Source organism: Centruroides vittatus, unplaced genomic scaffold, assembly GCF_030686945.1.
Source record: "Centruroides vittatus isolate TY-2023 unplaced genomic scaffold, ASM3068694v2 scaffold_1209, whole genome shotgun sequence".
In the NCBI taxonomy this organism is placed as follows: Eukaryota; Metazoa; Arthropoda; class Arachnida; order Scorpiones; family Buthidae; genus Centruroides; species Centruroides vittatus.
The window spans coordinates 1,349,492-1,363,330 of record NW_027122673.1 but is presented as its reverse complement, the minus strand read 5'-3'; the positions used below and the strand labels follow the sequence as shown (position 1 = coordinate 1,363,330).

Here is a 13,839-nt window from a genome sequence, read left to right as displayed (position 1 = left end):
TAAATTATTTTACATAAATTAAAACACTTTTTACACACATCGTGTACTTGCTGTATTCCTAACGTTACTGCTAATTTAAACCCTTTATCAATCCTGGCATCAAGACTTAATTCGAAAAAGTCTGATTCAAATAATTGAAAAAATGATAGAGAGGTGCATTCGGCCCAAAATGCTTCGGAATTAATATTAATCGTGCCCATTTTTAACAAATACCTATTAATAAAAATTAGGTAAAATTATGAGTTTTAAATACCTGAAAACTAGCATTAACGCAAGACCTCCAATACTCCTACCTTGTCCGTTCACAAGGGGCGTTTCAATAATTAATTTGCATAAAACGCCACAATCATTAGCAGCTCCCTCTACCTCGTACGTCATTTAGTCATTGTTTTCGAGATTATCGGAAGTGCCGCCATTTTGTATACCTAAGCTCACATTAACCAAAAGTTTTTAGTAATAAAATGTAGTAACAGATGGCGCCACACACGCAGTTTTAATTGTTGCCAGGAAAGTTAAGCAACTCGCTGCTGGATTTTTTTTTCTATGGTGCATGCAGTGATATCGTAAAAAAGCGATTTAAACTTCATTTAAACTGTAAATTCCTTTATACAAAATTCTGCATCGTTTTTGTAGATATCAGCGGCACGTTATCATATGAGCAAAAGGAGCAAAGATTGGTTTTTGGCCCGTTGTCGGTAGGTGCCCAAACCAATGTTTTATGAAAAAATATCTTTCCTCTCCCCCCAAAACATGCCTGAAGTCAACACTGTAGGCCTACATGGCGCCTTGAAGCTACCGAGTATAATGTGCCATTGGTAGATATTTTACAAAGGAAATTCTCAGGGTTTGAGTATTTAAATACAATTGTATTATTTTATTCGTCATGTTCAACAAATGTCTGCGAAATATAGTTAACAATAAATTTTCAAAACGACATATTTATAGAATAAATCTTTGATGGATGATTAATACAGAGTCTAGCTTCGGTATCCTTTTTTTTATCAAGGTGAAGGCATGCACTTGAATCTATCAAATGCTGCCCTTTCTAACTTTTCTCTATCATCCGGATGAGCGATTCGAATTAATTCGTAAGCTCTGTGTCTTAGAGTCTTGCCGAAAAGATTAGCAATTCCATATTCTGTAACTACGTAATGGACGTGACCACGCGTGGACACAACTGCCGATCCTGAAAATTTCATCAATTTACTGGTGAATTTTCTCGAAAATCTTTCTAAATTTCATTAAGTTTACATATTTTTCGGGTCTACTTACCAGGTTTTAAATGAGGAACGATTTTGGCCTGTCCTTTATTGGTCCTCGAATGTAAAACGATTACGGGCTTTCCCTTTCTGTCTAAACTTTCAGCAGTTCCTCTTAAAAAGTCTACCTGGCCTCCTAATCCTAGGAATAAAGGTCGAAGTATCACTTCTAATTCTACAAGATCTCATAGAAATACATATACAACAACAATAAAAAATGAATAAAACAGAAAAAAGTCATGAAATAAAATCTAAGTTTACCATTGTCTAATAAGAAGAATATAAATAAATTACAGTAGATTTCCTATAACACGGGTTCATATAACACGGATTCGTATAACACGCTAAAAGAGACTCGTATAACACGGTAAAACGTCGTCGCCGACTCGTGTCTCGACAGGATCGGTCAAATCTGGACGAATAGCGGATATTGTACAAACCGTCCAGTTTAAACGAGCACTAAACCTACTAAAAACATTTATTATTCAACGGCCATAAAAATTATATTTTTATTAATGATGTCTCCAAAGTTATGTTATTTTTCTGCGAAAAATTCGCCGATCAGGAAACACGGGTCCGCCGTTCGATGAGCCGCTCCGCGACGAAAACAAGCTTAATGGCGTCGTTGAACGGTGCGCACTTAGTAAGTAATCCTATAATTTTTTGTTTATAGCATAGTTTATATGGATTATTCCAAAAAAGTTATACGTGTTTTAGAAATGTTGAGTCAAATTAGCCTAGAATCGATTAATTTTATGGAAGAAAACCTTTCAAACAGCCGTAGCCTTTAAACTGCACACGTTCCGGGCTGTGATTGGCTCACATATTTAAGTGACTCGTACAACACGGATTCATATAACATGGAACGTATCTACCGTGTTATAGGGGGGTCTACTGTAAGATTAAAGTTCGAGATTACGTTCCTGGAAATAGTTTTAACTGCACAATTTTATACCGAGATTTCTAATTTAAATAAATAAAGTAAATTATTCAAAGTAGCAATTTACCTGAGTAGATGTAAGATCCAATACAGTCGGCTGCAACTTCTCCGGCTAAATCGATCTCGATGCAAGAGTTAATGGCCACCATTTTGTGATTGGAAGCGATCACTCCCGTGTTGTTAGTGAAACTGATATCCCTCATTTCTATATTATAACGTAAAAAGTATTGATTATCAATTTACTCTATATTAAAATATTAACTATGAAGTAATATATTGGTTTGATCAGCCTATCGGTCTGAGGATTGGCTCATCAGTGGCCGAGTGATAAAACTATGGAACAGTGGAGTCGATCGCGAGTTCGAACCTCACTAATAGGCTTGTTACGTGGAGTTTTAACGCTTAAATAAGAGTAGTTTTCTATTTAAAAAATTCCCCATTGAGTCACGTCGCCATTACAAACAACATATTTTAATTTTCTACTCTGCGGGCACTAAGTATTGGGTTCGACAAGAACCACAATAAGGTGACTTGGATAGTGAAGGACGGAATCCGATATACCGGAACAGTCCACTCCCAAAATATACTTGGAATGCCCAGATTCCAACCCGGAAATCTCGGAGAGTTAGACTGACGCCTAAACCACAGCAGCAAATCGATATCGATTTAAAACATTAAATATTATTTAACTCACTTACCGACAGATATATTATTGTTTAGAAATTTGTAAAGTTTTTTACTTCCTAGAGTAAAAGAAGCTACTATCTTTCCCGGAATGACAGTCTTGTATTCATTAGTAATTACACCAGAATTGAACAAATCAACTACTCCATCACTGAACATTTCAGTGTGAATTCCCAAACTGCGATGATTTTTCAGTGAAGCCAGAACGGCATCGGGAATGGATCCAATACCTAAAAATATTAACAATGGTTAACAATTTAACGTTTCGGGTTCTTTATTGTATACACATAAAAGCTCCCCGAAACAATACTCACCCGTCTGAAGTGTTGCACCATCATCTACTAAGTTATCTGCAATCAATTTTCCTATTTTTAAATCCTCCTTGGTGAAGAGTTTCATTTGCAACTCGGGTAGCTCATGATGCCCTTCTACCAAGAAATCAAAGCGGTTGACGTGAACTTGACTGTCACCAAACGTTTTAATTTGGTGAGAATTGACTTGTGCTATTGCACGAATAATTGTAATTACACACGGTTTCGTTGAAAGCGTAAATATACAGTATAATTCAAAATTATGCAATACCTATAACACATTTGGCTGTTTCTATTGCAGCTCTGGTAGATTCTACGCAACCTCCCAAACTACAGAAACCTCGTTCATCCGGTGGTGATACTTGAACCAATGCAACATCAACCGGTTGCTGGTGAAGGAATAACGGAATATCAGTGATGAATATGGGTACATAATGAGCTTTGCCGGTATTTACAGCATCGCGCGTACTTGGACTAACAAAAAATATGTTGCAAGAAAATATACCTGAAAATATAAATTAAGTTAAATGAATAACTATGATGATGAATACAAAGAATGATTTTCATTTATGTTACCTTGATATTCTGGTTTCAGATATTCGACATCGCCATACATAAAGTGAAGATAGTTGGATAAATTTTTGAGTCCTGAAGCTTTGGCATGGTGCACCATTGCTGCTACAAGCGTTCGCGGAGTCGAAGATATAGCTTGAACGTATAGTCTATTACCTGTAAGGAATTCGTTTAAATATGATTTTTCGGTTTTTAGTATTTAAATGGAAATTGAATTTATAGAACATGTTTGCACGTCATCTCATGTGATCAAATCATCATCGCTTCGCCTCCTGCGCCATATTTGTGCCGTAGGTGAATATGGTTTGGCATGCATCTGAACGTTTATCACGTGTAGAAGATGGCAAAACACGAGGGAAACTATGAAAACATTTTTACATTCTTGGATTTAGAGGAGTACAAAAATGTCAGGAAACCATTAAAAAGTATACAAATCACTTGGAGTTGAATTTTGTAGCAAGTGGTTGGGTTGATCTAAAGATTTTAGTGAAGAGTTCTTCGGAACATACCTTTTCTAGCAAGAGAAATTTACGTACAGTACATTAAAGTTTGGTTACTCTGTCATGTATCGGGTGAGGTTAAGACGGAACGGAAACGTCACAAATATGGCGCCGGGCAGAACTCCAATACGTCACATGCATATTGTCCATAAAGATGGGTTTTTTAAACTCTTCCGATCTGAGGCACTAAGAGTCTTTTTAGCAAGTCCTACCCAAAATTGGTCATCCGGAAGATGAGCCTAACATGTTCGGTCTGACCACCCCTAAAAAATTCCTGAGGTTTTTCGACCATTCTGGATTAGATCCCGGGTCCCGCAGAGATGTGCCAACTGCCATCCAACCGCTCGACCGTCCGGCCTTAATAAAAATAGTGAATATGCTGTGAGAGACTGTTTTTATTATTGTTTATAAAAATTAAACCACCCAAAAGAAAATATGAATCTTATAATTCTTTGTCCGCCTCTCTGAATCTATAACTTTGAAAGTTACTCAGTCGTCTGCTTTCACCTCACACATATAGTTGTCTGCGTTTTCTTCACGTCTCTAATACCTAAATAGCGTCCAAATTCTCGTAGAAAGTCTCCCCGAGGAACAACTCGTTGTCAGATCACCGAAGTAGGGGAGAGCGGGGCTACAAGTTCCATTTTTTAATCAGCCTTATATTTTGTTAAGGAAACATAATTCTAGCATACGTATTAAGAGATTAAAATTTAGTAATATATCTAACTTTTCTATAAATACAGTTTTTGGGGTTGATTTTTTGTAAGTTTTTTTATAATTAATAATACAATACCTAAAGTCGGAAAGTAACAACTTACCCCGGTTCGGGGCTAGTTGTTAACAGGGTGGGCAAGTTGTTACAAGATCTATGGAAGGTGTAATATGTAAAAAAAAAAAAACAATAATTTATTTAACTAAGTATGTATTTAAAGACTAATCAATAATATCTTATCAATAATTAGTTGTTTTTCTTAAATTTATTATAAAGAAAACATTTTTACGTTTCAACATTTATAACTTTTACTTAAAGAAAAGGGGAGAAAGGAACATCCTTTCCAAGTTCTTGTATAACACCAGAAGTTGCAGGCAAATTTACAACTCCTGATGACCCTGGCTGATCCAAGATTTGTCTTTCGTCAGTAAAGCTTACATTTAACAAATACTCTGCTAACTTGTTTTCCTGTTCTTCAATAAAGACCAATCTTACTTTTTTGTAGCCAATCGCAGCGTTTTCTACTCCAGATTTCAACTTCTTTACAAATCTATATAACGTCATATGACAAATATCTAATTCTCTGGCAACAGTTTTTATTTTTTAACCATCTTTAATAACTGCATCTGCAGCTCTTTGCATCAACTCCTGAGATACAGAACCCCGTGTTGTTTTTCGAATATAAGTCCGCATACTGCAAAAGGAAAAAAACATTATTTTTACTGCATTACCGGTACAGATGAACTGGGGCAAGTTGTTCCAAGGTCACAACATGCCCCCAAAGAAGGGAACATCTAGCCCCGATAACACATGGGTTCAAAACAGCAACTACTAGATTAGGTTACGAGACATATACAGTTTTAGCGTAGTATATCAAGATACTCGATATATTTTTGAATAAAAATACCAAACAACTAATCGCTAATTATTTAAATTCGCCAGATATACCAAAAATATCAAACACAAAAATATTTACTTATGTGGATCAGCGACGTACAGGCTCTCTTTCCAATGTACCGGACGTCACAGGCCTGATTAAGATAGCTGCCGTCGGTGCGCAGAAACGTTCGATTTCATGACATATTTACTATTTATATATATATTTTTTCCTTGTGGAGCTATTTCAATCGAAACAATTTACCCCGGAAACTTTTAGCCCCGCTCTCCCCTACTTTATACCATCAATTGTACAATTCTTTGAATAGGTATGATCTTCCGAGATGATCTTTGAATGGATGATCTTCCGAGGGGAATTCCTCCCGGGAGGACTTTTATGGGAAACTGGCACCTATTTAGGTACTACTAACATGAAGAAAACCTGGAAAACACGTGGCCAGACTCGAACCCACGTCCAACTATCAATGTTCAGTGATTTTATCCACTCGGTGATATTGGTGGGCCGAAACAAACTATGAACCTCTAGTTTTCAATGTCCGTAAATAAAGCGTGGATCAGCTTGGCCAAAATGGCTCTTGTGCCATTAAAATTCAACCAATGTCTAACGTTAGATATTTTAAAATTATTGAGATAACTCACCAGATTTAATTACAGAAACAGCTTCTTCTGCTGAAGTCCATTTGCTTTGTCTCCTTGGATAGTGATTAGGATTTTGAGAATAAGTGAAATAGCTTCTTGCAATAACTTTCTTCTCTAGTAGAAAAACAATCCGATTTAAATTATTACACGAAAGTAGTGAAGCATTTGCCAAACGTCGAATCGCCATTGAAGAATCTCAGGAAAATGGTTCCTCTACTCGTCAATATCAGCCTGAATATATTCATTTACACGTTAGGATGGCTTGAAAATTTCATTACCTTTCAGTTTCATTCCTTTCCGTTAAATTATTATTGAATAAAATACTACATATCAAGTGGAATATGGGACGGCTGATTATTATTATCATCGAGATAAGATTTGTCCTCTATATTAGATTAAGGAAGAATTTGTTATTGAATTTTTACCGTTTTAATTATTCTTCTTATCTAACAAATTAAATTTTCGCTTTGGCTCACCGTTGCCTAGTGGATAACACAAGTGACCACTAGCATTTGGTGACGGGTTTGCGAGCTGCCACGTGGCATTTTCCTGTATTCTTCACGTGTCTAACACCTAAATAGGGGCCAGTTTCTCGTATCGCATGTCTGGTACTGCATTGTATGTCTAGCCAGACTCGCGTGGGTTTGGCAAAACATACAATTGGGGACAATCGTGGGATTGGGGACAATCACGGGATGAGGGACATATTTATGTCAGGCCATCCCTTGAAAAAATTCCTGTGGTTGCTCGTCCGGTTTTGATTCCCGATCCAAATAGTATTATTTGATATCATTTAACTTTGCTAAATGATTTCAAACGACATTTTTTACTACATATTCACTTACTGCGGGCTTCAGTGGTTAAATTCCTGATATGTTAAACCTGTTGCAGTCTTCAGTAAATTCAACGCCAAAGGGACTGACGCTTTAGTGTGAACGTTTAGGATAAAATCGAAATTTTATTAATTATGAATTTTAATTAAGGTAAACATTTATGCATAAAAATTGCCAGTAAGATATTCCATGTTCTATTCTTTGCCTTTTTCATTTATACTTACAAAACAGAGAAAAGAAATACAATGTATGTACCATACTTAGAAATAACGCTTTGTAATGCATCAATTTCGAAAATAATCTTGTTAAACATCTTCAAAACATCATTTAAAATCGCTTACGAATTCAGAGAATAGAATTTAATGTAAAATGATTGTAGCCTATATAGAGAATTACAACTCTCATTCTTCTCACGGCATCACGAAGATACATAAAGTTTCATTTAGTTGTTACTTTCCCGGCTATTACATAAGTTATAACAGAGTAAAGTATGACCATCGTTTTTTTCATTTTTGGACTCGGAGGACCTCGAAACGTCAAAAAAATACAAAAAAATCATGTCTTTTCCCGAATATATATATATTTTTAACTCTTTCCGCCCTGTGGGCACTAAGAGGGCCTCTTTTAGAAGGCCTATTATGGGTTCGGCCAGGCCCACAATGGAGCGACCGGGTTGTGAGGGACGGGGCCCGACATATCCGAACGGACCCCGACATATCCGAACGGACCACCCCCCTAAAAATTCCTGCAGATTTTCGACCCGTTCGGATTCGATCTCGGGTCCCCCAGAGCGGTAGGCTGCCACCTTCACCGCTCGGCCATCCGGCCTTCCCGGTTGTTTGTGTGTGGAGGCACGATTTTGTTTACCCAATTTGAAGCATGATAACTCCTGTGCTTTCTGTCAAAAATTTCTGAAATTTGTGGATCGAGAACACTATTGTTCTTTATTTTCATATTCTTATTCTTAATATTATTCAGATTTATATGATCTTAATTCATTATCTGCCATTTACTTCTATTAATCCTATTTATCTGTATACCTATCCCCTCGAATTTGGTAAATTTAAGTTCAAATTTTCATTTGAATTTAAACTTAATAAATGAATACAAATTCTGGAGACATTGGACAGAAGAATCAAATACGAACGATTCGCTGCTTCAACTTGATTCTTTAATTAAAGGAATTTAAAAAAGATAAAAGTTCTCCGATTTCTCTGAAAGATTTGCAATGAGGAACCAAAGAAATGAAGTTCTCGGTTATTAACTGAAGAAACTCTGAAATTGAAATTCACTGAACCTCTATTTCCATTAAACTTCTTATTCAACATTTCTAATCATTATTATCCATCAAAATATTTAGCAAAGCATCCTTAATCCTTGATTTTTTTTTATCAAGGTGAAGGCATGCATTTGAATCTATCAAATGCTGCCCTTTCTAACTTTTCTCTATCATCCGGATGAGCGATTCGAATTAATTCGTAAGCTCTGTGTCTTAGAGTCTTGCCGAAAAGATTAGCAATTCCATATTCTGTAACTACGTAATGGACGTGGCCACGCGTAGACACAACTGCCGATCCTGAAAATTTCATCAATTTACTGGTGAATTTTCTCGAAAATCTTTCTAAATTTCTTTAAGTTTACATATTTTTCGGGTCTACTTACCAGGTTTTAAATGAGGAACGATTTTGGCCTGTCCTTTATTGGTCCTCGAATGTAAAACGATTACGGGCTTTCCCTTTCTGTCTAAACTTTCAGCAGTTCCTCTTAAAAAGTCTACTTGACCTCCAAATCCTAAAAAGAACACTCGAATTTGTTTCGCCATCTCAAAAATCAATTTTAAAGAAATTTAAAATTGTATTTAATATGCAAACTTTCTGTCTCTTTCCGCTCTTTGTCCACTAAGACGGTCTTTTGTTAAACCCATCGTGGGTCTGTAAGGCTCTTATTGTAGGCCTGACTGACCCGCCGTCAGACTTTATAAAATGATAGCTTACCTGAATAGATAGTATCGATCCAATACAGTCGGCTGCAACTTCTCCAGCTAAATCGATCTCGATGCAGGAATTAATGGCCACCATTTTGTGATTGGAAGCGATCACTCCCGTGTTGTTAGTGAAACTGATATCCCTCATCTCTATATTATAATTTAAAAATTGTCACTTTACGGGGATAATAAAAGGCCTATTACAAGATTTCGATGCTAAAATATCTTATAAAGTTTAAAAATTAACACGAATTTATTTAAAATTTTCAAATGGAGCATTAATACGTACCGACACATACGTTGTTATTTAGAAAATCATAAAGTTTTTTAGTTCCTCTAGTAAAAGACGTAACTATCTTTCCTGGAATGACGGTTTTAGATCGATTAGTAATGGCACCAAAGTTAAATAGATCAACAACTCCATCACTGAACATTTCGGTATGGATACCCAAATTCCTGTGTTGATTAAGCGAAGCCAATATGGCGTCGGGAAGAGATCCAACACCTAAAAACACTATGATGTACTATATATATAATTAAAATTTTCAGAATATGTTTACTAATAGCAACAACCATAGTTTTGCAATGAGAAAAATCCTTATGTTACGGACTGTACGATCAGAAAATTTGGCCAGTTATGATCCATTGCAGATCGACCAGTATGAAGGTATTAAAGATTAATGAAATAAGCCAACGCAACGCTTGAGTGATCATCATCCGGGAAGACTTTCTATGTAGGAAACAGGCTCCTATTCAGGTGTTAGAAAAATGAAAAAATATCTGGAAAAATCCACGCGGTCAGCTCGTTGGTGAGGCGCGAACCTGTGACAAATTGCTTACGTTCAGTGGATTCATCCACTCGGCTCCAGTATGAAAGATGGAAAACGACATCCTGACTCAAAACATCGGAGAAAAATCAGATGAACATGGACTTTCACTTCTTTCTCGTTGGCATACAGGTAAACCATCTTACATTAATTAACAATACGTTAGCGAAGAGTGTTGCTATTAGGGGCGCCCGTAAATTGGGCACTTGGGGCACGTGCCTCATTTTGTCTGGGTTACTCTTTACCTAATCCCAAAGGGAAACCTCAAATTTCATTATCAACAAACAGTAGAAACTTCATCACTTCTAGCAAGCCTATTCTGTAAATATAAAAGAAACCTAAGAACTATATTTGTCCATTATATGTTGACCGTAACCACATTCCTTGTTTTCGAGGTCGAGTTATCCCCGAGTATAACAACCACCATCTTGTGGGAGCGCTGATCCGAAGTTGAATCATCGAGTTTGAAGCTTCTTACATAATGTACGATGTCTTTTTTTATAGCTTGTGCTCCCTCTTTTGATAGTCTGCGAATGCCGCTGGTTTGCCATTCTTATATTTCGGAACTTTTTCTCTAGAATAGTATATCACTTACCTGTCTGGAGTGTTGCACCATCATCTATTAGATTATCCGCAAGTAATTTTCCTATTTCTAAATCAGTTTCTGAATACTGCTTCAGTTGTACTTGTGGTAACTCATGATGCCCTTCTACCAAGAAATCAAAGCGGTTGACGTGAACTTGACTGTCACCAAACGTTTTAATTTGGTGAGAATTGACTTGTGCTATTGCACGAATAATTGTAATTACACACGGTTTCGTTGAAAGCGTAAATATACAGTATAATTCAAAATTATGCAATACCTATAACACATTTGGCTGTTTCTATTGCAGCTCTGGTAGATTCTACGCAACCTCCCAAACTACAGAAACCTCGTTCATCCGGTGGTGATACTTGAACCAATGCAACATCAACCGGTTGCTGGTGAAGGAATAACGGAATATCAGTGATGAATATGGGTACATAATGAGCTTTGCCGGTATTTACAGCATCGCGCGTACTTGGACTAACAAAAAATATGTTGCAAGAAAATATACCTGAAAATATAAATTACGATATACAATAAAGTAAAAGTAAATGCCATAATTGATTACTTATGATACCTTGATATTCTGGTTTCAGATATACTACGTCATCGTGAATATAGAATAAGTATGTAGTAAGATTTTTGAGTTCTGAAGTTGTGGCATGTTGCACCATTGCTGTTACAAGTTTCTGGGGAGTTGAAGTTACGCTTTGGATAAATATTCTATTACCTGTAACGAAACTATTTAATTTCCACGTTTTCATGGCTTTTTCGTGTTTCCAACACTTATATAGGGATCAGTTTCCTGTAGAAAGTCCTACCGAGAAGCACCCCTTGATCATCCAAATGTCGAGTTGCCCTATCCCATCAATCTAATCTAATGTCATCGAGCTTAGATCAAGATGTATAAAGAGATGTGTTTATTCAAATAATTTTGCATTCGAAAGGCTACACTTTGGCCTTCATCCATTTGGCTACTGGTGGGCATGATTCCAGTGGCCGAATGGATAAAACCATTAAACACTGGCAGTTAGTTACGGATTCGAGCCTGACTATTACCGTGAAGTTTTCCGGGTATTCTTCTCGTGTCTAAGGGGGCTAATTTCCATATAGGAAATCCTCCCGGAAGACTCTCTTGACAGGTATTAAATCATCTTACAGTATGGCACATTTAGCTAACGCATCGAAGTAATATAAAGTTAGCAATGTACATTATTGTTAAATCACTATAATGGAGCTAAAATTATTTTAGTTTCGAGCTAACTTACCAGATTTAATTACAGAGACAGCTTCTTCCGCAGAGGTCCATTTACTTTGTTTTCTTGGATAGTGATTAGGATTTTGAGAATAAGTGAAGTAACTCTTACTGATAATCCTTCGTTTTAATAATGTAAGATCTTGGATAAAGTTATTGCACGAAGGCAATAAAATATTTACAAAACGTCTATTCGCCATCGAGATCGCGTAGAAAAAGCACCTGCTTATCAATATCAATCTAGATACAGTTATATATAAATTAGGATGGTGTAATTCTTTGAAAATTGCATCATTTCAGCTTAAAACTATGCGTAACACGTTTATAGTTTATTCATATTTTGACATTTCGTTAAAAAACAAGTTGGTTAATCTTATCAATTAGAAAGATAATTCAAATTTCAAACATTAAAATAGTCTAGAGGGGCAGCCAATAGAGGATCCAGAAATCTTTAGGTGGGTTCAGAAAGGAAACAAATTGCTACTTGGGTATTTGGCTTTATTTAGGAAAAATCCCCAGAAAGAGGGATGCATTTTCTCTCTGTATACCCCCTAGTATCAGTCCATCGCTCTGATAACCCGTAATCTAACGCGAGTCAGCAATCCCCGAAATTTTTACGGGATGTCCAGGATATGTCCCTTACCCTCCGGTTACCTCCAATGTGGGTCTAATCGAACCGATTCTGAGCCTGATAAAGGCCATCTTGGTGTCCATGAGGTGCTCCGAGATACGTTTGAATCGAACTTCATTTTCGATATTAAAAATAATTTATTTAAAAAGTATAAGATTCATAAATAGATTGATTTCTAATCTTATTGATAATGATTTTTATAAATATTTAGTTTATTCGTTGAATTTCGATTATACTTTGATACAGATGTACTAAAAGTTCAAAGAATTCTCCATTTCCTGTTTAAAAAATCTTAGAATGTAGATGTTTAGTACAGGTTTATCGTATTTACAAATTGTTGGAATTTAAATTATTAAAATTTATAAATAATATATTTTGTTATCTTCAAGAATGAATCTTAACCTTTGAAATTTGTGACTATTTTTTGAAATAGGATATATGACTTTGATATTAATACTGATTTATCTATAAAATCCAACAAGTGTCATATAAGAATAATTGTGTAATATTTATAGAATTACTTATATAGAAATATATTTATATAAGTGCCTAAATCAATGTTATGACGATTGTTTATTTATACCAAACAAATTATTCAGAAATAGATAATGAAAATAGTTACAGTATTTGCATAAATAAAATTGTTATACTGTATTTTTATTTTTAATAAATTAAAATATTAAAAATAGTTTTTATTCGTATAATTTTTAAAACTGGAAGGACAAATAGCGAAATTTTAAGGAATTTGTTTCTTCTTTTACTGTTTCCGCACGGTAATCGCGCAAGGAGTTCCAGACCGCCGCCCTGGTACTTTTTTAAAGCAGGGTAAAGCCCTTATACTTTATGATAATCTAGGTTAGACTTTAGACTGTACTTCGGCCAAAAACCTGAGAAAATTACTTCTTGCACGGTTTTTTTTGCTCTAATTGCGAATGTATAGGTCATTTTTAACGCATTGAAGCCGTTTTGCAGATGTTGTGCTTTACAAAACTCCGTAGACGGTGGCGCCTCCGCAGACAGTATCAATTCAAACTCGGAATGCGGGTTAGCGCTTTTGCCTTTTTTAATTTACGACTACACCCTGACTAAGAGGGCCTTTTTCCATACCCATAGTGAGTTCGGCCAGACTCACAATAGAGCGGCCGGATGGCAAGGGATGGAGATTGGCATATCCGGGTCCGACCTCCCATGAAAAATTTTTGGGGAGT

General features: G+C 36.0%; 2 protein-coding genes and 1 long non-coding RNA gene across 3 annotated transcripts; all 3 read right to left on the bottom strand.

Moving 5' to 3' along the window:
- Positions 1 to 828: 828 nt before the first annotated feature.
- On the bottom strand, positions 829 to 7,008 carry LOC136986826 (4-hydroxybutyrate coenzyme A transferase-like). Its single transcript, XM_067284440.1, has 8 exons — positions 6,516 to 7,008; positions 3,771 to 3,923; positions 3,466 to 3,699; positions 3,198 to 3,386; positions 2,898 to 3,113; positions 2,267 to 2,404; positions 1,273 to 1,401; positions 829 to 1,186 (listed from the first exon to the last, which is right to left on the bottom strand). Exons 1-8 carry the CDS (start codon positions 6,700 to 6,702, stop codon positions 1,002 to 1,004), a joined length of 1,431 nt encoding a protein of 476 aa, XP_067140541.1. The 5' UTR covers positions 6,703 to 7,008; the 3' UTR covers positions 829 to 1,001.
- Positions 7,009 to 8,497: 1,489 nt separating this feature from the next.
- Positions 8,498 to 9,142, bottom strand: LOC136986827 (uncharacterized). Its single transcript, XR_010882537.1, has 2 exons — positions 9,011 to 9,142; positions 8,498 to 8,924 (listed from the first exon to the last, which is right to left on the bottom strand). It is a non-coding gene; the product is annotated as an uncharacterized lncRNA (long non-coding RNA).
- Positions 9,143 to 9,246: 104 nt separating this feature from the next.
- Positions 9,247 to 12,231, bottom strand: LOC136986857 (4-hydroxybutyrate coenzyme A transferase-like). Its single transcript, XM_067284484.1, has 6 exons — positions 12,014 to 12,231; positions 11,323 to 11,475; positions 11,023 to 11,256; positions 10,755 to 10,943; positions 9,622 to 9,837; positions 9,247 to 9,482 (listed from the first exon to the last, which is right to left on the bottom strand). The coding sequence occupies exons 1-6, from the start codon at positions 12,198 to 12,200 to the stop codon at positions 9,247 to 9,249; spliced, it is 1,215 nt and encodes a 404-aa protein (XP_067140585.1). The 5' UTR covers positions 12,201 to 12,231.
- Positions 12,232 to 13,839: the final 1,608 nt, after the last annotated feature.